The 26,692-nt window shown below is 45.2% G+C and overlaps 2 protein-coding genes and 1 long non-coding RNA gene across 5 annotated transcripts in view; 2 read left to right on the top strand and 1 right to left on the bottom strand.

Annotated features, from left to right (window-relative positions):
* Positions 1–13,909: 13,909 nt before the first annotated feature.
* Positions 13,910–20,256, bottom strand: CDKN2C (cyclin dependent kinase inhibitor 2C). Of its 2 annotated transcripts, none has more exons than XM_065656514.1 (2): positions 19,877–20,256; positions 13,910–15,801 (listed from the first exon to the last, which is right to left on the bottom strand). In XM_065656514.1, the coding sequence occupies exons 1-2, from the start codon at positions 19,976–19,978 to the stop codon at positions 15,427–15,429; spliced, it is 477 nt and encodes a 158-aa protein (XP_065512586.1). In that variant the 5' UTR covers positions 19,979–20,256; the 3' UTR covers positions 13,910–15,426. The 2 variants fall into 2 exon arrangements, with proteins under 2 accessions (XP_065512586.1, XP_065512585.1); XM_065656513.1 differs by lacking the exon at positions 19,877–20,256 and adding an exon at positions 19,367–19,864.
* A 598-nt stretch (positions 20,257–20,854) lies between these two features.
* Positions 20,855–24,238, top strand: LOC136001805 (uncharacterized). 2 transcript variants are annotated; one of them, XR_010607845.1, is made up of 3 exons: positions 20,855–21,329; positions 21,412–21,462; positions 22,345–24,238. It is a non-coding gene; the product is annotated as an uncharacterized LOC136001805 (long non-coding RNA). The 2 variants fall into 2 exon arrangements; XR_010607844.1 differs by having other exon boundaries at positions 21,826–24,238.
* Positions 24,239–24,711: 473 nt separating this feature from the next.
* Positions 24,712–26,692, top strand: part of FAF1 (Fas associated factor 1) — a 163,031-nt gene continuing 161,050 nt past the window's right edge. Inside the window, exon 1 of the mRNA XM_065657013.1 lies at positions 24,712–25,051. Within this exon, the coding sequence (XP_065513085.1) occupies positions 25,007–25,051 (45 nt within the window). The 5' untranslated portion in view covers positions 24,712–25,006. The remainder of the gene's footprint in view (positions 25,052–26,692) is intronic.

Raw genomic sequence — 26,692 nt, 5'->3', positions numbered from 1 at the left:
AAAAAATTATATCTTGATTTTACATATTTTGTATTGATACACAGCTACAAGCTCTGTGCACAAAAAGAACAGCCTACTTTCAAAACTGTTGAATGCTTTGACCTCAAGGGCATAGAAACTGTTGACTCATTGTTTTTACTGCATATAATATTAGTCCTTTGTCACATCCAGGGAATGACATCATCTTCTTCATTGTTAGCAGCAGGTTTGAAGAATAGAAAAAGTGCAGCATTCGTTGTCTGCTGTATTTGCTCTTAATAAATGAATGGGTATCTGGTATCAAGATTCAGATTAGGATTTTTGAGGAAGGTTTTGAAGCAGTTCGTGCTCAGCAAAGAGGGCAGGGCGGGCTGGCAGGGAGCTCGGAGCCTGTTGAGCCAGTGTCACTGATGGCACCGGCTTCTCAAAAGCGATAAGGGGAGACAGGAAAGGAAGAGAGGAGGCACAGAACAAGACAGATATTTTCTTCAAGGTCAGTTTAGTAAAAGGAATCGCCGGACTTCTGTTTCTCTGGAATCTAAAATTGTGAAAAGTAATTCTCTGAAAATAAGTCATCTCTAGGACATGCTGACAAAATGGGGACTGATTGTCTTCAAAATACACCAGGATAAGAATTTTATCCATTCTAAATTTGTATTAATGTCTATTGATCTCCTACTCCCTATAACTAAAATGTCTATGTCCTATACTCAAAAAGTAATTCCCTCTTAGGAGTGTTTGCGCACACCTGCCTGCATTGTGGAAGAAGGATACATCGCTGTAGGTGGTAATCAGGTTAGTGGAAGTCTTCTTTGGGGCGATACGCCCCCCTCTGCTGCAGGATTCTGCAGAATTCTTTCATGGCATGGAAAATTTTAAGTGTTGCTTCCTGAACAATAAATATTTGCGGTGAGACTGAGTTTACTTGAGGGTCTGATAAAATGCCAAATCCTAATCTCTCTCCATTATCCACTGCCTTTAAGTTTCCCAGAAAAATGTGATGTATTTAACTATAAAATTATACCTTTGTGGACCCCAAAAAGATTTTATGATGAATCTAATTTCCTGTGTTGACAGACTGGATCAAACTGGACTTTGAAAAGCTGAAATCCCTGCAGCTGTGAGAGAAGAACCCAGGCAGCAGGCTGGGAAAGCTCAGGCAATGGGTTGAGGATCCAAGATTGCTTAATCGCAGTGGCCGACATACCAAGAGTGGACTCCGACAAGGGGTACAGGCGTAGAAATACCTCCTAGAATGCCAAAGCTAAAAAAGAAAAAAAAAGCCAAACCATGCTGTAAAAGATTAAATTCATACCCACTGACTTGGAAGCATCAGGGACCTGATGTATTGGCCTTTGCACAAAACAGGTGTATCTGTACTTGCCCAGGTTGAGACACCTGCCTTGCAAGTAGATGGCTGAGGTATAGGCAGGTGCATCTATCTCAATTCCTATCCCAGACTTATATTCCAAATTTCAGACGTGTCTGTTATGAGAAGTGAAAAATGTTGGGCTTTTGTCTTTATGTTTCATATGCTTTTGCCACATGAAGCCTGACCTCTCAGTCTTCTTTTCCAGTCCACAGTTGCTCTTCAGTCAACATTTCCAAAATATCTCAAGTAGCATAAATTTTGGTCCGGTTAAATCCCTCGATTTTCCCTTACCCTGTTTAGAAGAGGCTTTATTTGTACAAAAGCAATAATGCCAGCCGTTTCCCTTCATCCCTTTAGTATTACTGGCCACCTCTTAAAGAACTTGGTTCCTCTTTTGTGTCACTTTCTGACAACTTGTCTGAGTTAAACAGGTTGCTCTGGCCAAATGAAATGCTTGGGAAATAGACCATACAATTAATTTGCAATAGTAAGTTGTCTCAGCATCATTTCTTTTCCTCTCAAGGGGAATGCTGGCTCAAGCAAAAGATTAATGTAATAAAAATCTTCTAAAGACATCCTGTTAATTGTCCCAACCTTGGATCTGTTCTTCTGTTGTACATAGTCAGCAAACAGTGCAAAAATCAGAATCTCTTCTATGAAAGTATAGTGTATATGGAAATGCTACAGGATAATCTCTCCCTTTCTGGAAAGTGGATGAAGTGCCAAGTGGCAGAGCTTTGCTTTGGTTTTCATAGGCGATACCAAATTTGCCCCATTTGTGAATATAACAATAGGACTTGGTAATTTAGACACATCAGCAGCTTTAATGAAGAGAATGAAAGTATGTAAACAAAAGGAAAATTGCAAGCAAAACAACAGCAAATTTTGGAAAAAGAAGGAAATGTGCAGGTAAGATTCCCCATGTTTGTTTAGGGACAGAAGAGACTTGAGGTTTTAAATTCAGCCACAGTAGAAGCTTTCATTTACAACTGTGTTTGAAATGTCGGCCTTCTATATCAAACTCAGTGACAGCAAATCTCATTTAAAAGGTAAGTGAATATATCCAATAAAACTCAGAAATATTTTACAAATAACTGAGTGAAGTACAGCTTACAGAAAAATTGGATGTAACAAGAGTCTGCAGTTCTCTGGTGGTTCTAAAATGTCCTTTCCTCAAAATGGATGAAGTCTGTTTTAAGGCATTTTTGCTTATATGAAAATAGTCGTAAAATATGGAAGAAAATGTTATTTCACAGATAACAACAGGATGTCACTTGCTTCAGTTCATGTAAACTAATCAGGCTGAATGATGATAGAGTCTTCCTGTAACTGGGAGCACTACTGAATACTATGCATGAAACCCTGTTCCTCCCCTCGTAAACAGCTGGAGTTTTGCATATATATCAGTGTAGAAAAGTAAGTATTGACTAATTCACAAATTACTTTTTAGGCACTGAGTTCCCAGAAATACGTTCGTATAACAGCATCTAGAAGCAAAAGAATCTGTTGATCATTTAATCAGTTTTTCCTTCATTTTATGGCCTTAAAGACACCTTGATCTTAAAAATTTATGTTTTCGTCATTTTGAAAAGCAGAACTTTTATCTCAACCCTGATGCTCACTTCCTTACTTCTTCTAACACAGATTTTTGACACAGATTCATTATGCCATTTCATTTTCTTTCAGACTGCCAATCAAGATGTTTCTTAATATTTTAACAAACAGGTTCCCTATGAGAGGCTAACTTGTTCTCCTGCTTTTATTATTTATGTATCTTTCCCAAATGAAATGTTTTGAATGGTGTACAGGTTTTTTTCACACATCAAATATGGATTTTTTAAAATTCTGTCATTCTGTAGAACAGTAAGGAGAGAAAATAAATCCGATATTTTATCTGATTGTTTTTCTGTGTTCTCAGAAAGAACAGTGTGGAGCTTCACTTGCTCCACAAGAAGCCTCTTTAGCTTTGAAAATGTTTTAAAGACATCTCAGGAAAGCCAGACCCAACACTAAGAGTGGAACTCTACTCATCTCAAAAAAGAGATTCATATTGCTTTACCACGGTCATAGCTGACCATTTGGGATCTCCTGGTACTTAATCTCCATTACATTAATTGGGAAAAACTTATTAGTAGGAGCCAAAATGTGGTCAGAATTTCACTCACCATAATACTTCATATCACTGTCCATCACTGACATAAGTGGGTGATGAAACTGTCCATAATTGTGCTCCTGGGTACATCTGGATACGTGGCAACCTAGGAAATACAGACACGGTGTGTTGGGCACTAACTGTGGTGGGAGAGGTGTGTGAGCCTTCACATTGGGGAATTTTGCTCTCTTTGAAGTATAAATTGAAATTAATAATGTTAATGATAAGTTCATGGTGGCCTTGGGAGTCTAGAGGTTGTGGTAAGGCTTGTGTCTTTTAGTAGCCAAGTTAGAAAAGGCAGATGGGGCTTTGGACAGACAAAGCGATGTTGCCCTCCTTGTATGATACTCTTGCTATAGGCAAAAGGATGATGCAGATTTGTTCTGAAAATTAAGTAATCCAAGAAAACAATAGGACTGTGGAAATCCAAGTTAGGCGTTCGTTATTTTCCATCTCCTTTACTACCTTCTCAAATGATACTGCAAAGATCCAGAGCCTGGACCTCTGGCAAAGCTGCTCTGTCTCTGGAAAAATGTCTGAGAAGATGTTCTACAAAATAATTTACCATTCAGTTTCCTCAATATGGTGGAAGCTGGACACAGCTCTTCTGGCTCCTCTCAGTCCTCTGCAGATTCCTCCCATTCATAAAAGGCACGTAATAACAAGTAAACCTTCCTGAAATGTTTGAAAGTCTTGTCAGTGCTCCAAGATAGCCGGAATTCTCATTATTTAAGAAATGTAGCCAAACTGATTTCTCTCTTTTAATGCCTCCAGTGCAAAAATATTACATTGTCAGAAAAAAATCAAGTCTAACTTGTGGGGAAGAAAAAATTTATTCCATCCTGTGTTTCATATTGTACCATTAGGAAAATGGTATGTTAAATTCAAATACTTCAATTGTGCCATTAGATGGTGTCATTATGTGGCTTGCTAATTGATAGGTTATTCAAATGAACATTATAATTTTAGGCTTCTTAGAAGAATCCATGTAAAGAATTTCCAAATTTCAGAGAACTGGGTGTTAGGAAGAAAAAACGTTTACTGAGAATATTTCCTAATGCATGTCACTGAAAAATCGTTACATAACTGCTGTGTGCATTCCAGGACTTGGTGCAGTCTATTTTTAATACCTGGTATGAAAGAACTTCCTGCTACTTTTGCTCTTTGAAGGCTGCTTTGTGGTTCATTAGATCATGTTGTCAGGCAAATTTTTCTGCTATCCTTAAACCTCATTTTTCCTGCTTAAAAAAAAGGTGAAACTGTATCAAATGGAAGAAGGTGCTGAGCATAAAATACCATTAAGGGTAAGGTACGTTATGTAAATGTTGAAGTGGTCCTAGCACTAAGCACTGCCAGCTCAGGCTTAATATTAAACCTGAAAAGAAATGTAAACGTGTTAAACACATGCACTTTCAAGAAAACCAAAATAACTTGTATGCCAAGCAACAGCACCTAGCAAGAATTTTCAACTTTGTGTTTATGAAGACAGATCTTTTCTTTCTAGTTAGTTTTAATTTCATACTATTCTGCATGCAATGTTATCCCAGGTCACCATTTTAACTGTAATTTATATAACCATGATCATTAACATAAAAGCACTTTGCTGAAACGCAACCAGACTTCTTCAAACGTAGGCTGTGCAAGATATTTCAGAATATTTTAACTGCACAGAAAGTTTACAGCATTAGTGTAATTTTGCTGTTAAAATGGTAGACAAACAGAGACTGATGGAGATGAGATGGGCAGGGAGACCCCTGTTCTCACCTCCTCTGCCTGCAAGACAAAGGCCACAGGACTTCCTGAAGTAACTGCATTTCAAGCTAGAAGCTGCATTTTAGGCAAATGTACAGTCAAGTACATTAGAGCTGCTAAAAGAATTTAAAAGTATTAATTTGATAGGCAAAAAAAAAATGGACTTGCAAATGAACAGGCAGTTCATTGCATATTAGAAAGGACTTGTGTGACTCTCTTACTTTCATCCATAACAGAGGAATGGAATGACAGTTTAAAATGCAGAATAGCATTCGGTGGTAATTGCTGCAGCTGGGGCTGTGAACCTGCTCTTGGGATCCCTCACCGGGAGGAGCGTCGGAGTCAGAAACGGGTAAGTGTGAAGTGAAGCAGGTGGTCCCTCGGCTGTCCCACCTGCCGCTCTGACACACGGTGACGTTGCCGTAACAGGGAGGTTTCAACCTCCAGAGCAGCTCCCGACCTGCCTTGGTTTCACTTGGGTGGATGCAGGCAAAGCAGCTCTGGGTGCTGTGGGGCAGCTTTAGGGATGTTGGTTTGGGGGGTGGGGGGTGACTATCTGCACTGACAAGGGTGTGAGGACGAGGGTACCTGCTTTATTCCGTGGGTTCAATCCATCAGCACATGCAGAGCAGAGCCAGGGTATTTATGAACCCCAGAGCTAACAAAATGTGCATATTTCCTTTTCTATTACTTTGGTGTTCTCCCACAAGAAGCAATCTCCCCCCCTTCCCTCTGCTGTCTCCATAAAGTTTCATCTCCATAGAATACTTGGTGTCATTTATTTCTGCACTTCTGTAGATCTTTCAAGTTCTTTATTTTTCCTTTTTTCCCAAAGAAACTGCTCCAGCCCTCAGTTCCAGTGCTCCCAGTCTCAATCCCCCCGCACTCTTCCCTCTCTCTCTTCACATCAGAGCACTCTGGATCATAACCTTTATTTTCAGAGGAAATGTCTTCACCCAAAAATGTGAAATCTGACTGAATTCTGCTTATTTCAACAAAGTTGTTATTAAGAAATTCATTACAGGTCACTTAAAAATCTTCCACATTTAGGCCAAAGCCATGGAACTGCTCTGCTTCATCTTGTCCAGTGCTTCATAATAACATCTTGTTTTCAGCTGCTTGTAACTGTTTGGGCTGGTAATTTCCAAGCCAAGCATCTGCCCCAGGTTTAATTTTTGGCAGTTTCCAGCTAAACCACTGTAGTCATTTTCAAGAGCAAGGTTAAAAAAATATTTTGCCCATATTAAAAAATAATAATCCGGTTGCTTCATTCAGAAGTGTCAGTATCCCCATTTCTCTGCAGAAGGAATTTGGAATGGAACACCCATCACCGGTCTAGTTTCATCCATGTACCTTCTGAGCAGCAGCGTGAAGTTTGCCAGCACCATTGCTGTGGTTTCACAGATGTGCATCCAAATGTAACAAAGTTATAAGACTCCATAAAATCTCAGTTTTCACGTGATCGGTTTAGAATTGTTAGCTTCTGGCAGCTAAATTTTCCAAAGACCAGCCCGTGCTGACGGAGCCCGTTCCGCGTCGGGCGGCTGCACGGTGTGCAGGCATCATCTGTGGCTTTTTTGCAGAACGAGCGTTCCTGCCATTTCTCCTCCTGTGTTCCTCAGAGATTTACTGTATGCGAGGGAGACCCTCCTGTGTGCATCATCTCTCTTCCCTCGCTCGCTGCCAAGGCAGCAAAGGAGGATGGATGACGAAGATGAAAGAGTTTGGGAGGAGGCCTGGAACCAGCAGAGCATGGGAAGGAGCAGAAAGCCAGAGGCAGAAGGAGAGGAAGGCTGGAGATGCCGGGGAGACAACTATTACTGCCCAGTGCTAGGACTTCTATGACAACTAGGACATCATGGACAGAAATCAGTTGTGGAAGCAGTTCTTCATTACTAGGAAAAAAAAAAAGATAATACATATCTACATAATGAGATGCTGCTAGGCAATGGCGAAAGGATGTGAAATGTTAGGCAGTGGAGATAAGATGCCAGAGGAAATGATTAAGAAAAAAAATAAGAGGGTGGATGTGCAGGCGAAGGAAAGTAGGAGATGCAAATGGAGTGTGAAAACTGCAAGAAGGCAGGAGCCAGGGAATGGAGAGATGGAGAAACAAAGTGTGGAAGAGTGAGAGCTGGGAGGTACCTGAAAACAGCACGGAGGAGAAAGAGAAGGCAGGAGCCGGGCAGAAGGAAGATGAGTTAAGAGCATCGAGGGAGAGGAGGAGTGTGAGTGCAGACTGAACTCTAAGAATAGGCTGATTTTTTGAGTCAGATGGCAATGCAAATTGTGATTTATCTGTAAAGGTATAGGAATAGGAATCGGGTATGGCTAGCATCTATAGCCATGCTGCTTTCTTGTTAGAGAGCTTCTTTATCGATATTCTGAATCTCTCGAGCCAGAGCTCCAGAGTTAGGGTGACCGCATGTCACTGTCTGTTTACTTTTCAGGCTTCCTCTGACTTTATTAACAAACATTTGAAGTGCCTGAAGTGCAATATGCTGCGCTTTTAACCACGGTCGAAAAAATATTTCTGCAAAATACATATGAAAATATTTTAAGTAATTTAAAAATGATAGGTGGGGCTGCCAGCAATGCCTCCCGCTGGCAGAGCAAAGCAAGGCCCTGCACTTGGCTGCATGGCCTTTCACTGGGGTGTTTCTCATCTAAGAGGGCTTGCACCATGCCCTCACCCCAGTAATTAACCATGTCTCATCACAGTGATATCACCCACTGATAAAGTAGGGGGAAACAGTGATATTTGCTTCTAACCTGATAATTCCACTTGCAAACGGGAATTTCTTTAACATAAATGGCATTTGCTTCCCCAGAGCCAGCAGGTTTGGTCTGTTGTGTTCTCTGTCAGCTGGAAGGCAAGTTTGCAGAGCTGAGCTGCTTTACTTTCCTTTTGAGAATGAAAGTAGCACTGCTGTCAAAAGATTAAGTTGTTGGTGTGTATCAGGTGATAGGAAAAATTACTCTGAAACTGCAAATGGCCTGACATACATTTATTTTTATATACTTGGGAGTTGCAAATGTTGATTTGCTGTCTATTTATCTGTTTGTCATACTGATAGCTTAAAAGCACGAATTACACTCCTAGTAACAACTCCTAGGGGTAAGACTGCTGTTACTACTTGGTTCCTCCTAAAGATGAAACAGAGCTCAGAGCTGATACATTAACCTACTGCTTCTTGAGGCAGATTGTTCAAATTCTGAGCTACATCCCAGCTAAAAACGCGTTCAATCTTTCCTTAATTTGCAAGAGATACTTGTGTACATTACAAAACCATCTCACAATTTGGCAAATTAAGTTGTCTGTGGTTAGCTGTGGAATTGCAGAGATATCGCAGTGCACAGCAGCATTGCATAACGAGCTTCCCCAGACTTTGCCTTACTCGAGTGAGTAACAGTAATCCTTATCTCTAGCGAGCATGAGATTAATCCCATTTTTGAGAAAAGAATTAGTATCAAATATACGATGGGCATGTTATGCCTTGTGGCTGCAATGTTTTTTCAATTAACTTCTCTGAATATACCACAATGAAAAGTGTCAGCTTTTTGCCTCAGAGGCCTATAATTAGATTAAATGAATACAGTTAATTATCTACTGCCTTCTTTACCCAAAACAATATGTTTCTATAAATTAAAATGCTCGTGCAGGAAGGAAATTGTTGTTCACTCCAATACAAGCATGCAGTGCTGGATTGTGAATACTGTGAATATATCACAGGGTAACACAGCTTTTTGTCTGCAGCCCTTATTTTACAGGACCTAAAACAAATAACATCTGAAAAATCCACAGATATCACACTATTTAGAGCATATATGTTGGTGCGAGGAGGTGATACCATGAAAAGTTACAGTGCTCGTGGAAAAAATGCACTTTTCTCTTTCACAGATGTTCTCTATAAAATTCCCTCAGAGAGATTAAATACAGCTTTGTTTGTGTACCTACAGTCATACCCTCAAGGACTATGGTATGTCCAGATACACAGCTGCTTTTTCTAGCAGAGTGTACTTCTCCTTTCAGAAAATCTAAAAAATAAATTTTTAAAAAATCCGTTCGGTAGGAAGTATTTACAATTAACAGCTCGGTTTCCAGGCCTGCTGGTGTTCCAGCCAGTATGGACCGAAAATCTTCTCTGCCTGTTCTACAGCATTACCAGATACAAGCAAAAGTTCATGACCGATCAATATGTTCCCGTCCTGGCATGCCTGACTGAGAAGTGCAGATATTCAAACGATGGAACATCACCTCATCACCTTGGCAGTAAGGTACCTGGAGCAGAAAGCACTCTTCTTGATTTGACCTTATTTCCATCGGAATAGATGTTAATAACTTAAGGCCTAAACGATCCTCCCTCATCAGAAAATTACAATTAAGTTCAGCAGAAGCCCTCATTCTGGCCTGCAGTATACTCTGCATATAAATGCGATGTGGACCCAGGGTTGGTCTTGTGTTTCATTAGGGTCAAACCCTGAAAAGCTTTTGAATACTCAGTGTTCCTACAGGGCATCGCATTTTATTGTGGTTTGTGCTGTGTGAGTGTCTTTTCCTTTAAACGTTCATCAGCTCCATGTATCAAAGTTTTCATTAGAATATCATTGTGTTGATAATAATCTTAATATTGAGGAGCGGAGAGGGCTGTGTTGCCATATAAATGCTGCCCGTTTCCTGCTCTCGGGGTGTAACAGGAGAAGAGAAAGACCATCTTGATAGGCACTATCTGCTGAAGGAACATTTTCACCAGGAGCTGGGAATTGACTTTAACCTTTTAGTGGCTGCACTGCGAAGCAAAACTTTGCATCCTTTCTACAGAGAATGAAGCTTTTTATTTAAAATACTGATAAATACCAGTGGCCCTCCTAATTACTTCTACAAATATCAGAAAGCAGTTACAGAGGAACAAAGAAATGCAACTGGAAACATGGTTCAGTGGTCTTGTACTTCCCTGAAAAGCTGATTATACTTTTGGCTGATTCAGTTTCTTTCAGAGGGAATTTACCCTGTTTGGCAGTTCGAGTTGCAGCAGTGCTGATTGGACTAACGGCAGAAAATGCATCTTGGGCTGAGGAAATTAACTCGGGGTCCTGTGTGTCAAACTGAATTTCGCCAGCGAGCTCTAGATATTGTATTTTAGCCCTTCAGTGCCCCTTGTTTTGTGGGATTCAGAAGCGATTTTAACACTGGTTTAAAAATAGAGACGTTTCATTAATGCTTTTGCAGGTGCCTTGCCCAATTCCCTGCTTTCCCTGTGTGACTTATCTTTTAGGATAAGCACTAATGAAAGGTCAAGGTTATTCTGAAGTATCCAACATAGGAGAGTTCTCTTCCCCGTAGTTCCTTAAGATGGACTTCGCACAATTCCGATACTGTGCTGAAAGGTAATTCAAACGTTCTGGGGAGAAGTACAAAATGACGAGCAGTAACCTTTAGCACTGTAAAATGTCCCTGGTGATTTGTACTTAGTGCTTCTTCAAAATGCAAGGAGCCATCTTACCACTCAGTGCCATGGCAGAAGTTAACTTTTTTCGAGTGATGCTCTGTAATTTGGCTCTGCAGAGCGAGACCTGGCACATCTGGCTATCAGAAATGTAGTTTACATGTAGTTTACATCCGAAGATCATTTCCTCGCCTCTGTGACACAGAAACCAAGAACCGTGGATTTCCCCCCCACCCTCCCCCCCGCTCCCTTTTTGCCTGTCTGTAATTTTCAAATGTAACAAAAGGTTCCGAAAAGCTCTGGCTGGGAGATACACCTTGCTTCCCATTTTTTTTTTTATGGAAACCTGGAGACAAACCTGCCTCTTTTTGTCTTCTACGTGGGCTGCGCTGGGAGAAGATGCTTCTGCATCTCGGAAATCTGGGGGTGGGGGAGGAGAGCCCCGAGCTCTGCAGCGGGAGCGCCCGGGCAGCAGCCACAGCCGTGTGGCACCAGCACCCCCCCGGCAGCTGCAGGTCCCTTCGCTGTACTCACTGCGGCCGAGGGGCTGCGAAGCCATCGGGGTGACACTGAGGAGGCTCCAAGTCCCGACTGCGGGGAGAGGGAGGGAAAGGAGGGAGGAAGAAAAAGAAAAGAAAGAAAATTAAAAGAAAAGAAAAGAAAAGAAAAGGAAAAAAAAAAAGCGTGCGGCGCAAGTTGCGAAGAAACGCGACGGCGAGGAGGAGGAAGGCGGCGGGGGTGGCCGGGGCGCGGACGTTGCGCGGACACTGCGCGGGCCGCCCGGGGCCCCTGACGGCGGGGGCCGGGGCGAAGCGGCGGCGGAGCCCGCGGAGGAAACCCAATAAATACAATCAGACTGTTATTTAAGGCGCGTAAATTTAAAAATATTTGGACAGGAAGAGAAAGGGGAGAGGAACCGATGAAGACAAACCTAACGGTTTCGGAGCCCCGCGCACCCCCCCCGCCCGCCGGCCCCGCTCCCGGCCGCGCTCCCCGGGGCCGCCCGACCTGCCCCGCACCTCCGGCCGCCCCGACCCGCCCTCCCCCCGGGGAGCCCTCCGGGAGCACCGACATTTTGAATGCATGTGTTGCGGGGCACTATTTCTGAGGCTTGGTGAGAAATCTTTCTCTCTTTCTCCCCACTCCGTTGTTGTTTTTTGGGTTTTTTTCCTCCCCCCCCCCCCGCCATGCACAGTATAACAGTCCTCGCAAAGAAATGCAGGACCTTTCCTCCCCTCGCTTTTTCGAGGGAATTTCAGCACTTCAGTAAAAAGATAATAATTTATGGCTCTTTCTGGCTGCCCAGTGGAGTGCCAGGTACCTTTGTGGAAGATATCCTTTTATTTCTTTTAAAAGCTACAAAGTGGTGGTTTTTCTACTGTTTTAACTCTTTCTCCATGTGAACAACGCAATGGCTTTTCCTACGAAGCTGATTTCTGATCCCACCATGGAATAAAGCATTGGTTTAATTCCTCTCCCCCCACCGAAAACTGGGAAGAAAGTCTTTCCATGTACTTCAATGTGCGGTCATTTATTGCACCGGCGACTGAGCTGAACTCACCTTCAAACACCTTGTATTTTACACTCTCTCTAGAAATGCAGGGGCAGGTTTCTGTGCCTGTTCGAGCCGTGCACCTCTCCCCAGCATTCACAAACCGGCTCTTTCCCCCTCATCGTGCTGCAGCCACAAATCCAACTCTGCTCATTCCTCGCAGGATCCCTTTCGGATCTGCTCCTTTTCAAGAGGAATTCAACAGCCCCCGCCGTTGTTCCGAGGATGATTTAGAAACAAAGGTCAAGTGTAACAGCTTTGCTCATCCGTGTAACTGAAATAGGGGAGAGGGCTCTTTCCCCATAGCTGTGTTTTCACGTAGCCTGGGCAGTACGAATCCTGGTACAGCTGCATTTTATAGTCTATTGCTTCATATTTTTCTGTGCTTGCTGTATTTATTTCTATTTATACATCTCGTCTCGATGCTATATTGTTTATTCTTGGGCTGCTGCAGGACAGTCTCTGCTCCTGCCCGGGAGACTTGCTTTTCGGTTGGTTTATGTCTCAATAAAGACTCTCAAAAATATTTCGTTCCATCTCACACGCTGCAGTTTGGGGTCTCCGGGTAAATATTGTTGCTGACATTGTCACAAATATGCGAATTTGTAAGACTGGACTTTTTGATGTTGCCAGACTACTAGGGAAAAATGACAAAAGCAATTTCTGAAACCCCGCCCGATATTAGAATCCTTTTTCAGTATAAAGACCCCCATTAATGAGGCTTGCTTAATATTATTTTCTCCTCGCTCAGTAAATGTAAAAACATCTGCAGGAAAGCTGCCCCCTAGCACTGCCCCAGCAGTTGGGCATGTTTGGTCACCTGCAAACCCTGGAAGTGCAAGTAACCCACCAGCTGATTTATTTTTCTGGTTTCCCAGAGGCTTTTTTGTAGTAACTGTTAATTCCCTGGGGCAACAGAGAGTAATTTTCTTTTCGGAAGTGTCTAACTAAGCATTTCAACTTATAATGTTGTTTCCGATAAATGGAGCGGCTTACAGAGAAAATGCAGCAGCGAAAGCAAATAGAACGTACCTTTAAACCAGACTTAATATCGCCGGTGACTCACCCGCTGGCGCTATAGGCATGACCGTGGGGAACACGTCCTGGCCTTAAACGTGAACTTCTGGCACGCAATAAAAGCCGCTATTTCTGACTAGGCGGGGCATTTTCCTCGGAGAAGCAGTTGTTTCATTAAGCCACTACTTAAACTTCGGCTTAGCCTAAATAAAATGCTGGTGGAGCTCAAAACGGGTCTGGGATGATGGGGGTTTTTTTTAGTAGCACAGGTGAAAAATAAGTGAGAAAGATTAATATTACCTCTTGGTGTTCGCCTCTGCTGCAGCAGCGAATGGGAAAAATCCTGGTGGCAGCGCCGGTTTCCGCCTTGTAAGAAGAGTGCGGGGCACTACTTGTGCAGAAAGAAAAATTTTCGAGCATCCTCTGGGACATGAGGAGAGGGAGACGGAGAGCAACAGGGAACGGATTGGGTCAGCTCACCTCCGACCTGCGGATTGCCTTGCTCAGATTTAGTGCTCTTTATAGCGCGTATTTTGTGGGTTATTTCTCCAATCACGCATCCTATGTGCCGTGCTGCTTGGATTAACGATCTCTAGATCCCTCGTGAACAAAAAAATGATAACAAAAGCGCGCAAAACTTCATGTTTCACAGAGGTTTTTAATCAGAAAACACAGCAGTGTGACAGAGCGTATAGTAAATGTGACAGAGTTTCAGCAAATTACTTTTTACTTGAAAACGGTAGTAATTGATATTGTGGGGCTATGTTTTTAAAGTTAAAAATCTAAACTAGTGTACACCCCCTCCTCTTTTGAGTACTATTTTAAGTACTGGTCGTTTTCCATTGATTTAAAACGTTCTCTTTTGCCCAATCGAAATTTAGACTATTCAAAAAAGCACTTCCAAGTGCCTGCCTGTCCAACACCTAGATCCTGCAAAAACGTGAAAAGTTTCATATTAACTCTTTCCATACAGCACTGAGCATCGTTATCTCCTTTTGTAGGTGGAGAGGTAAATGAGTTTGGCTCTGATGAATGCTCCGACTGTATTGCAATGGAAAACTTTCGATGGTTAAGTTGTGTTTTAGGTGCAAGCAATAACGTAACTTCCCGAATATCAAACGTGCTGCTTCCTAAATGTCACTGTATTTAAAGATTCCTGTTTTGTGAGATGCATCTATCATTAAAATAGTTTATTTGCAGGCGAAACAAAACAGTTGCTGGAAAGCAAGTATTTCTTAAAGAGCATTTAAGCTGCACTCAGCTTATGAAACGACCAGAAAACTCGTGGTATTTCAGCCTCCGTGTCCTCTCGCCCCTGACAATGCTGCTTGTTTTGAAACTAGAAAAAAAAGTCTTGTTCAGTGCACAGTAAACACGAACTACTAAACTGAGCTGTTTAAAACCTCTGGCAATCAAATAATACCACTTATGCTGCTTCTGGTAACTAAATTCAAAACCAGCTCGGTGAAAGTTTAAATATACAAAGGGGAAAAGTGTCATCTACATTTAGAAAGTGAGTGACCTACTTCTACAAGCTCTTGTTAGTGTCAAAACGCAGCTATTTCCCAAAGCCTGTAAGCGCCATCCTCTGTCCTCAGGCCAAGCAGCCTTTGACTTCCAGCCCTGCCTGAGCACGGGGTTGCAGGTTACCCCTTAAAAGGCTGTTTTAACCCCAAACAGAACTTCAGAATCTTAAGCCTGACCGAAAGGGGGAAGGAGGGGGCGGGGGGGGGGATTGCGTTGAGAGGTCAGAGCAATCACAGTAACCTATTTCCTTGTCTTAAAAGTCCAGTAACATTAAGCATGTGAATATGTAGCTCTGGTATTAGTGACTTAATATGAATGGTCTAAAATACATCGTAAAACTTGATAACTAGGTATGAGCGACCGACATATACACGGCTGAGTCTGGGGGTAAATGGTGTAAGAAATTGCTGGGAGCGTGGGTCTAAAATATCTCCATGATCTAAAAATAGAAACCCAGCTCTAGAATTTCTTAAGATTCATATGGAAGAAAATTAAAAGAAAAAAAAAAAAAAAAAAGAAAGATGTAAAGTTGCAACAACAAATGTTAATAAAAAGGAAAGGGGGAAAAAAACCCCAAACCAAACAAAAATAAAGGCGGCTGTAACGAATGTCCGCAGGCGAGATGGGCTCAATCCGTGTTGGCGGGGAAGGAGCTGCTGCCCTCCAGGAGCTTCACCACGGCGTGTCTCTTGTAGAGCTTGGCCAGGTCGTAGGCGGTGGCCCCGCGCAGGTTCTGGTGGCCCACCCGGCACTCCGCGTGCCCCAGCAGCAGCTCCACCACCCGCGCGTGTCCCTCCCGGGCCGCCAGGTGCAGGGGCAGGTTCCCCTCGCTGTCCTCCACGTTCACGTCGGCGTGGAACTCCAGCAGGGTCTGCAAAGTGTCCAGAAACCCCTCCCGGGCCACGTCGTGGATCACGGCGAAGCCGGTGCTGTCCTTCAGGTTGGGGTTCGCCCCGTGGGTCAACAGCCGGCGGGCGATTTCGGGGTTCCCGAGCTTCATCACCTGCGGGTGCAAAGCGAGAGGTGAATCCCGCGGGGGGAGGAGGGGGGGGTTGCTTCGGTTCAGATCCTCGGTTCTCCCCTCTGGGTCTTGTCACGGCTCAGTCCTCATTTAAAACAGACAGAACAGCCCCGCTATAAAACCAGTGATACACCAGCAGGTCTATTTTTAATGTATTTTTCTTACTAAACTCCGTGAAATGGGGAAAGATGTTATCACTTCGATGGGAATAGCTTTCTGTCTCAGAGAGATCAATGGCTGAAACAGGCAGTGCAAAATGGGGACACAATAACTAATTTTTTTTTTTATAACGTGGGTTGTCTCAGTTTCTTAACACACGAAAATTAACTACAGTTTGGTTTTATTTGCCTAAGTATTGAGACACCTTTGCATCACTGTTTAATCTCGTTAAACATCAAATATAGGGTCTCTGAGGAACAGATATTTTACCTCAGCAACGGCAAATGTAGGATGTGTTTTTATAAGCTTTCAGGTGTTTACATTGTCTGTGCATTATCATAAAACAAATATTTGGACTGTACCATAGCTCTGTCTGCTAAGAAAAACAAATGCTACAAGAAATTTTTCTCCCCAATATTTATGTTTCATTATGTCACCCAAAAAGGAGAAGTTAACAGGAATGTTTCAAAGCTCCAGACGTTTTCTTTTAAAACCAGTATATTGTATTATACTTTCATAATTTCACTATAAGTGCACTGTGGCTATATTCTGTTGTTAAAAATTATCCCCTGTTTAAAAAACAACAACAATTGGATTTTCTGACTGTTTCTCTCTGGAAAAAAATAAACCAGCTTATTTAAATTTTCTTAATTACATCATAACACTGTCATAATTAGAACGCAAATCTCTCTTATTTGGGACTGAACAACTTCCACCGATTTCCCCCAAATTCCTCATGTTTTGTTTTCTCAAAGGCTTTCAAAAAATGAGCATGTTAATGTATAATCTCCAGCCTATAGGCAATATTTTCCTGTCCTTGTAATGAGTCTCATTGTGTCAAATTCGAAAAAAAAAAAAACCAACTATTTTCTTAAAAACGTCCACACATTAATTTGAAAATCTCGGTAAAAAATAATTTTTATATATACATATATATGCCTAAATGAGCATTACAGTGCATTAGATTTAGCATAATGTACAATTTCTACAAGGGATTTGCTGAAAAAAAATATCCTGGTGGAAAATACCTATCAGGCTTTTTAAGAAAAGCAAGCTATTAAAAAATTATAATTACTGCAGCGTTTGGACTGTAAAGCAACCCAGTATGTTATATCTACAGAGAAGAGCAAAAGTGCAGATAAGATAGGCTGGGATTGAGGGAAAAAGGTTTCCCTGTGCCCCAAGGCTCCCAGCTCGTATGTGCCATTTCTTTCGCTTCTGACTGGAGAGGGAAGCGATATAAAAGAAAACAAGAGCATTGTGATCTCTCTTTCCTCAGCAAAATCGGGACAGTTTGATCTCTTTTTGAGAGCCCAGGCTGTATTATGTGTGAATTCAAAACATGTATTTTGTTTAAGTGGGAGTCTTCTGTGTTCAGCCTAAAGGACTGAAGGCTTCAGTGAAAGATGCGAGGGGGAGAAAAAACATATAAAAGGTGATGCTATCAGGACATGGGCTACAACTGTACAGCAATGCTCTTTATTTTGCAAAGTTTCACTCGGGGAAAGGGAGGCAAAGAAGGAGAAGGCATTAATTGAATGAGTCTGATGAAGTGCATAAGGGCAGGACATGTATTTGAGGCCTGCATAGGTACACTTCATCAGAAATAAAAAGTACAGAGCAAGATAAGCTGAGCAGCTGTTTAATTAAACATAAATGCATAGGAAAAATATAAATTAATTTGTATTAATATAGGAGCATTCTCTCCGTTTTAATTGAGAGAGAGATTATGGAGAGATTAGCTCAGTTTTGGGGAGTGCACTGAGAGAGCTCTTTCGAGCGTGGTCACGCACCCACAGCACATTTCGGGATGATACATATTGAAAATAAACCGACAGATTCTCCTGTTTTGATTTTTGTTGTGGTTCATTAACTCAGTTATGATTAGGCAGCGATAAGAAGTATTGTTAGGACACGGATGTGTGTTTAATATAGCTGGATGCTATGTCATTGTGTCAGATATCCCTTAATTCAGGATACAGACAGTTAGTTGCTTTTAGAAAAGAAAAAAAAAGTACATTACTGTAGGACAAATCGGTTTTCAGCCCTCATCTCGAGGACAAACCAGCTAGCTAAATGTTTCCTGCTTTCTTAAAGAAGTTAGTTTGTGTAAGTTTTTAATTTAAATCCTTTCACTCTCTTAAAAGTTGCTGCAAGTGCCTGCACTGCCATGCTATGCCCTATTTAGGTTCTAACAGGACAGAGACGAACTCACGGATCTCCAGCTTCAGCGAAATTGTCAAAAAAAGGGTCATTCCTGCTTTTTAGCAAGAGGTGCTTATTTTCCAGCTCTAACATTTTGATATTAAGCCAAAAAGCTGTAAATATCTCGAGCACACTCGCAAGCTATATGCTGCTCAAATACCCAATTTCAGAAATTATTATGGTTTCGATGGCGGGGGGGGAGAAGTTAACAAACGATTTTTCTAATGTGTGAAATTAAAAAGATTTTTAGCTCCACTTGCACATTTCATAACTTATACCTTAAGTACAAATAACCACACATTATTTTCCCTCCGGATTTATAAATCACTTTTGTCACTATTTGGTAGGTATTTTCGCCATTTCGCCATCATTATCTGATATTATTAAAAGCAAAATCTTTCATCAGCTCCAATAGTTAGCAGTTGGACAAGTTCCAACTCCTGCCTGCACGGCCACACACTTAAAAATTAGGACATAGCACCCTATACGATCAGAAAGGAAATAGCTGGCACCGGTGCCCTGCTAGCCGATCTAAAAAAGCAAAATTTTAAGCCTTAATTATGAATGAAAAATCAAGTGATTCGGCTGGAACCCTGACTCGTAGGGCCAGCTCTTAATGTACATCGAAGGTCCTCGGTTCTGAGCAGCATGCTTCCCAGTGAGAAAGGTCATTCCTCACAAACAGCATATAAAGGAAAAGTACCATCTACAGCAGACCCCAGAACCGAGACAAGTCACGCTTTAAAAGCATATTGCAGGAAAGAAAAAAATAAATTAAAAAAAAAAAAGGAGAAAGAAAAAAAGGTAAATCCTAAGCTTCAGAGAACAGCACATTTATGTTTACAGACCTGCTATGAAATCCTGCTCACCTAAGCTGATTTCTTTTCATCTCTGCTCTTTCATTCCTTGCCTCCTCCCCACGAAGTTACAAAATATCAGCAAACTCGTAGCCCCTCTGACATTGAGGGTGATCCCCAACTGAAAGAATGGTTTTGACCAGTTTTATTTCAAGTACGTCATTTTAGGGAGTTGGAGCCACTAAAGTTATAAAATATGGCATCCAACGAGTTTGAAAAAACCGTCGAATTTCATCCACCAGCCTGTTTAAAACGTTGTCTTTTTTGGAAACCCGGGTCACCTAGGTACCAGTGATGAAATATTTTCTCCCTCTCTGGATACCAACCTGCAGCGCAGTCCTCCCAAATCCATTTTGTGCATTGACGTTTACATTCTTTTGCAACAAATTAGTAAGTTGCACTAGGTCCCCCTTGGCAGCCGCAGACGCCAGTTCGTTCCCAGAAGGCTCGGCCATTCTTTAGGGTGACTGACGATCGGAAAAAAGATGAGATTTTTTTTTTTTTTTTTTTTTTTTTAACCGGGCATGGCATCGGAGACTGACAGAAGGATTGGGATGGTTAATCTTCTGGAGTAGACCTTGTAGTAAATACTAGTAAAAAACCTCCTTGCCAAGAGCCCGCCCCTAACTCACACGTGATTATTCAGCAAAACTGCAGCTCCACTTGAAAGAAGATTTCTTTGCTTCCACATATAGAGTAACTCCTATTAAAGACTTTGGCCACTCTCGAGGGGGAATAGATTAATAGCAAGGCAATATATTATATATGTTATCGGTAACATATATACACGTACGCTGGAGACTCACTCAGACCTGAGATCTTTGAAGACAACCCACCCTGTTCACAGTCGGGATCTGAGACTTTAGCAGCAACAGCTCCGAGGAAAAGTCTTCCGTAGCAATTGTGCATCCACTCCCGCTCGGGATCCCCCCTTCCATCCCACACCGCCGCCTCTAGTCCGGGCCCAGAAGGGACGAGAAGGACGAGCCGCGCCCGCGGAGGGCAGGGCGCGGTACCGCGGCCGCCGAGCTCGCTCCCTCGGTGCTCTCGCTCCCCGCAGCAGCTTCACTCCCGCGGCCCCGCGCAGCCTCCGCGCAGCGGGCGGGCGCGATCCCGGCCGGCGGCGGCGGCTCCGGAGCATCCAGGAGGGCGGCGGGTCCGCGGGCCTGGCGGGCGGCTGCCCGGGGAGCGGCGGGCGAGCTGCGGGCGGGGGCTGCGCTGGTGCCGCCGCGGCGCCGGCCCGGCCGCGCTCGCAGGCTCCCGGCGCGCAGTGACAGCGCCGCTCGCCGCTTTCAACTTCGCGAAGTGAAGCTGCACTTGCCGGTCCGCGGTTGCTGCGTCCGCCCGCGACTTTGCGCTCCCCCTTTTTTAAGCACAAACAATCGCTACTTCTGTTTCCTACTGACACGAAGCCGGTTTCTCTCTCCCCCCCTTTTTTTTTTTTCCTTTCCCCCCCCCCTTTTTTTTTTTTTAACCTCATCAGCTTTTTTTGAAAAGAAAAAAAATTTGAGCGCTTTTTGAGTTGAAACACCCGCCCACATTTTAACGGCAGAGATTTAAGGAGGCGCGGCGGAGTTGCGGCTCGGCCGGGCAGGAAGGCCTGCAGCGCCGCGCACCCGCCCCTCGCCCGGCCCCGCCGCGCAGGCCCCGCTCCCGGCCCCGCCGCCGCAGCGCGGCGCCCCGTGTCGTTCCCCTTGCCCTGCAGCCCGGGCACGGCACTGCCCAGCCGTAACAGTCAGGGGGCTTTTGGGGCGAGCGCTGCTGAGGCCTAGAGGGGAAAAATGGGGCGGGGGGGGGGCGCAATGAAAGAGAAAAGGAGGGTTTAGCACCGGGAGCCGCCGCGCCCCTGCGGGAGGACCGGGGAGCGGGGGAAGCTCCGGGGCCGGCAGGGCGGCCTCCCGCCGCGCCTCTGCCCGGCGCTTCTCCCCGGGCGGTCTCCACCTGCCCGCCGAGGGGGGCGAACCCGAGCTCGGACCCGGACCCGGTTCCAGCCCTGGTCCCGGCCCCGCCACCCTCGCTCGACACCCCGCGGGGCAGCGGGTCCAGGGCCGGAGTCCACCCTGGCAGCGACGCGGGCTCCTCTCCATACGGACAAGGTCAAGGATGAAGGGTCAATGTCAAGTTATTTTAACGGTGGAAGGCGACCGTCCACGGCAGCACTCCCTGCTCTCCGCGTTTCTGGTGTCCTTGATTGATCTGAAAGTGCTATTTTGAGGGGAAAAGCACCAAGGCACCGAGAAGACGTGAGGGCTTCGCTTTTACTTCCACAAGGGAGAAGAAGTGACGCTGGTACAGTACGGAGATTTCATTGCCATTATGCCTAACGACATTTAATGTCTCAAAACTGCTTTAATGGCCGGATTGCTTTAAGTTTCAGGGACCCTCTGAAGGCTGAATTCTGCCAAGGCGAATTCTCCGAGAGGTAAGATGCAATGTCATGGCTCCCAGATATGCTTACGTGACCTATCGGTCGCAGAGGAAATCTGCTTGTCTGTTTTCTGCGTGGACGCTCCGAGAAAGTGAATTTGAATGTAAACACGCGTGAGGCAGCAGTTGCGGGGGGGTTGGTGCGTTAGTGAGGGAACCTGCTTGGCACAAACAGCAGCTCCTCCAGCGCTGCCCTGCGGGGGGACCTGCGCTGGCAGCCGGGCAGGGGCGGGAGGTGCCCGGGGCCCAACTTAACAGCCCCCGCCGCCCGAGACAGAACCAGTTTTACAGGGACCAACCCGCAACCCGGGGAGCTGGAGGAAGTCAGAGTGGCTTCTGCATCTGGCTTTCCTTACAGCTTCGGTTGCTTCTTGCTTCGCGATTACGTTTTCCCGCTCTGAGTCCCCCACCCACGCTTGTTTGTGAAAATGCGAAGGTGACAAGTAATGAACCGCCTACACACGGAGCAGGGAAAGCGGCTGTGCTGAATTTATCAACTGACCCTCACGCTCCCACTAAAGGGAGGGGAAAGCGCGTATTTTTAAGGGCCTCTTTGTGATAATTCTCGGCCAGAAGTAATAGTGCTAACAGTTTTGTAAACAAAAATATGAATTATAATTTCCCTCAAAGTTAACTCTAGAAATGTATGTATATAAATAGCATCCGTGTATTCAAATACTGTTGCTTTTCTGCATAAGGAAGGAATTTATATGTACAATCTAGAGTATTCAGTCAGGCGGCTTATAAGTGACTTATTTCGTGGCTAATCAGTGCTTAAAATCCACAGGCTTTGGTGGTGCTACCTGTTGCTAACTTGCTTCAGAATTAGACCTGCAAGTCTTACAACAGTCTCCCATTTTTTTTTTTTGTTTTACAGTTCCGAATAAAGCCCTTATCTTCTGCTAATCACACCACATAACAAAATAATTAAGTGTAGCTGGGGTGCTGCAGGCCTCCTGCAAGTAAAGCTGTCCGACCAGAAAATGCCGTCAAACCTCCTTCATGGTGAGGGTCTGACAAACATTTTTGCAGAAAGCAGCACGTTAATCCTGATCATTTCCTCTCAAGGATGATAAAGATGCTCCTAAAACAGAAAGCGTTGCCCCAATCGGTCCCAAAATCGGCAGCAAAATCACGTTCTGGAGATGGATATCGGGCCGAGCATTGCAAAGAGTAACATAAGCTGCTCCCTAAGTTGTCTGACACTCGTTGGAGGACAAAAAGCCACCTCGAGTGGCTGGGCGTGAGGGGTTGTGAGAAGCAGAATAGAAACTTTCGCTGTGACTTGGACGTGAACTTCCTGCACGTGCAGCTTTTCACCTTTTCTTCACGTTCTGGATCAAATCCTTCCTGTTTTGATCTAATATAGATATCATTATTTAAAATATGACCGTAATAGACGCGAACGCCGTGTAACTAATCTTGACAACATACCTATAGCTCCAGTTTGTGCCAGCAATTAATTGGCTCTAATCCAACCGCTAAAACTCGCTTTTCAGCCTTTATTGTAGTTACTCTCTAGTAATGCGTGGGTGGATTTGTTTGTAATTCAGCATAGTCTGTCCCTGGCATTGCACCACACCTCGTACCTGCTGCAGAGCTCTCTGTAACAGCACACTGGAAAAAAAATGGCAAGTGTGAGGGCAATTACTTTATCATCCCTCCACTCGGTGCTGGGGAGTTCGAATGGTTAAGCTAATGTTAGCGGGCAATAAAAACCTCTTGGCAAACCCTGCCAACATAAACTGGCGCAGGAACACGATAAAATATAATATTAAGCTTCTCTGACAACCTGACTTCGCATCCCAAGTGGCTTTTCAGTGTCACCTGAGCCCGCCCAGAGACCCCGAATGACCCCGGCGCTCCCCAGCAGCGACCGCCAGCGGGTTTTAACCGATTCCACGGAGTATTTTCCTCGGGAACACGGACTCTCCGGAAGGTACAGTTTAACTTTTCATACGCCCCCGTCCCCAGGCAGCGCTGTCTGTCTGTCCCCTCCGAGGGACTCCCCACCGCCGCTCTCCCCGGTGCGAGCAGGGAGCAGAGAGTCAGGAAAACTCCTGTAAAACCCTCACGGATGGAAGAGAAAACCAATAAAGAACTGTCTTACCTAAAAAAGGCAAAATAACTTGATTGAGAGATGTGGCTTTATTAGCTGTCACTAATAAGAAAGGTGCGTGATGTGACTGTGACCTTGGTAGCTGCGGCACCCGTGTGAAGAGCAGAGCAAAACATGATGGGCTAATTAGCAAATTGGTGTTTGAACGCGTATTTGTGTTTAACGTCAGTGCTAAGGGGGCAGGTGAACGGTAGCAGGTTGTAGGAGGCAGACTCAAAAAGCGTTAATTGCAGTCACATTTGCATTATGTAAAAAAACCCCGGATTTATCTGTGGTACATAGCGCAACTGCATCCCACAGTGCTGGAGCGCGGACCTTGAGTGAGGGCCGCTGCGCAGATCAGTCAGTTGGCTCAGAAACCCGTGAAAAACGCTTTTTTCTCCTTTTGAAAGAAACACGAAGGCGCAGAAAAATCACCGTTTTACCGCCCCCCCCGGCCGGTGCGTGTCCCCCGCCCCGGGGAGGGCCGGGCCACCCAGGAGCACCGAGTGCCGGGCTGGCGGGGCACAGGGAAGCGCGGCCGCTGCCGTCCCGTCCGCTCCGCTGTCCCGGGGCCGTGGACGGAAGCCCCGCTCCGCAGGAGGAGGCAGAGCCGCCCTCGGTTTCCCCGGACGCGGGCCCAGCCAGAGCCGCGCCGACCCGTTAGGCCGCAGCCGCTGGCGGAGCCCAGCCGGGCCGCCCTGCGCCGCCGGGCCCAGGGAGCCGCCACCTGCCGCCCACAAGGGGGAGGGCGGTCACCTCCCGGGGCAGCGCCGCGGCCGGACGAGCCGAGCCGGGGCCCGGCGCTGCCCCGGCCGCTCGGAGGGGCCGCTCCCCGCTCTGGGCAGGCCGGGCGGGGCGGGAATCCCCGCAGGGGGCCGCGCGCTCCCTCAGCCGCCCGCCACCTGGCGCGAGCGCCTTTCGCCGGGCGGCCGCGCGGGCTCGCGGCTCGCGCGCCCCCTCCCCCCCCACTTCCCGGCGGGGCCGGTGACCGATCCGGGGCGGGGGGGGGAACCGGGGCGGCCGCGGGCACCGCGGGCCGCCGGCAAGGCGCGGCCCCGCCCCCTTCCCCCGGCTTCGCCAGCGCTTGACAGGAGCGTGGTCACGTGCCGGCCGCAAAGCGCCTCTTTGCGACCTCAATGACAGGCAAAATGTGCGACAGGCGCTGTGCGGGCAGGGAGGGAGCGGCGCTGCCTCCTCCTCCCCGGGCCAGCAGCTGAGGCAGCGCTGCCCGCCCCGGCCCCGGCCCGCTCCCGGCCCCCTGCCCGCCTCCCTCCTCCCGTTCTCCGCGGAGCTGCCAGGCGGCGCAGCCCGGGGCCGCGGGGCAGCTGAGGGGAGCCCGGCGCCTCCATGAGCTCCTAGCGCCCACCCTGCCCCGTCCTCGCCGGCAGCAGCTCCAGGTGCGCGGGTCCGAGCAGCGCCGGGGACGCCGCTGGCTGCAATGGCGTCCAACATGGACCGAGAAATGATATTGGCTGATTTCCAGGTAAATTTCAAGCCGCCGCCGCCACACAGCCGTGGCCTCTCGCTGCTTTTCTCTTTCTCCTTGTCGCTGTGCTGCTTGTGCTTTGTGGGAAGGGCCGGGGCGGGGGGTGCGAGCCCCGCTCTCCGGAGCCTCCGCTCGCTCTTTCTTTTTCTTTTTTCTTTTTTATTTTTGGTCAAAAATGGGGAACGTATGCCCTCCTCTCCCAAGGTGCGTGAACAAAACGTTTTCTTTAACTTAGAGAGTTTCAGTTTTTAACTTAAAAAAAAAAAAAGAAAGCTTTTTCATCCACTTTGCTCGTTCCAACCCTCTACAAGCAGCCAGGCCCGGGACAGCTGTGAGCCAGCTCGCTTGGAAGAGGCAAATGCCAGGGAGGATACAAAACTCATCACTCCTCATGATTTGTCACGGTGTTTGTAATGAATCACTTGCTGGTACTACAGATTAATGCTGAACAGAGGTGTTCCCATTGTAACATCGACACTAACTTCATGGTTGACTCGGCCAATGACTGTTGTAATGATGGTAAAACTCTTCCCACCCTGTTCCAAACAACAACATGTTTGTGTAGAAAGGAAGAATATACCTTTAAAGTTGTTTGTTACCTTCCCTTCTCCCTACAAAAGGGTTGTAATATAACTTCAAACTCTTAAATCTTATCCCCAGAATAAAGTCTTTCTCTAAATAAAAGTGATGATTAATATGTGTTCAGGAGCCTGGTTAATCTGTTCATTATATTGCTTCTTAATATTGCTTGTTTTTATATTGTTTTTCTAAGAACAAGTAAACAAACAAGTGGAAGATACCTGCATTTGAAGTAGTGGTGAGAGCCAAAAGCAGCTTAGAGGGGTATCAGATTATATTTGAATATATCTTTTTGATATTTGCTTTTGAATCAGTCTTTTTTTGAAGCTTTGTCTGTTTGCAGTGGTTGTTACATGGATAGGCTCCTGGATATTGTTGGATTAAGTTGTAAAACTGCTGCCTGTGTGTACAACTTCTTAAAAGACTATTTCTCAGCTGTTAGCTGTGCAACTATTTTATTTAGCTTTAAAAAAGAGTAATTCACTCTGTGTGTGTGTTCAACAAAAGTATTTCTTTGGCATTACAGGTAGGGAAACTGTAGTGTACATTGTGTAATTCCTCTTTTGCAAAAGGTGTCTCATATCTCACTGACATAACACGTGGAGTTCCCAGTTGATAACAGGGAAGTATTTTCCCTTTCTGTACCTGAGTATCTTACACTCATATTTATTAAAATGTTTAACAAGTGTTTCTATAATGATCCTTTATTCGTTGTGCTTGGAGATACTTTTGTGTGTTTAAGGAGTGATGTTTCAATATTAAGGCTGCAGTTTCATGAAGGTTTTTTTCCAGTAACAGTACGCTCTGTAAAAGGAAATTGGGACCCCAATTCTGCACTCATACTGGTGGAGGCAGACTCTCATGGAATTCCTCATTAGCTGAAACAGGTTTACATTCAGGAATCCCAGACCATGATTAAGTTAGTGGCTGGTGAATATAATTTTAAATCTGTGTCCACTTTCTGACTTTTTAGTGTCAATGCTATATTGCAGTTTGGCAGTATTTTTCTGCTTGGGTTTTGAAACCAATTAATAAAGGTATAAAAGCAACTGCAGTGTT

The sequence above is a fragment of the Caloenas nicobarica genome, chromosome Z (assembly GCF_036013445.1).
Source record: "Caloenas nicobarica isolate bCalNic1 chromosome Z, bCalNic1.hap1, whole genome shotgun sequence".
NCBI lineage: Eukaryota > Metazoa > Chordata > Aves > Columbiformes > Columbidae > Caloenas > Caloenas nicobarica.
The sequence above is the reverse complement of the archived record's forward strand: the minus strand, read 5'-3'. Positions and strand labels throughout refer to the sequence as shown.

Coding starts and splice junctions, on each gene's coding strand:
- CDKN2C (XM_065656513.1), bottom strand. CDS start 19,495: ATGGCCGAGCCTTCTGGGAACGAACTGGCGTCTGCGGCTGCCAAGGGG. Junction 15,802..19,366: donor TTGGGAGGACTGCGCTGCAG/GTTGGTATCCAG, acceptor TTGCACCCGCAG/GTGATGAAGCTCGGGAACCC.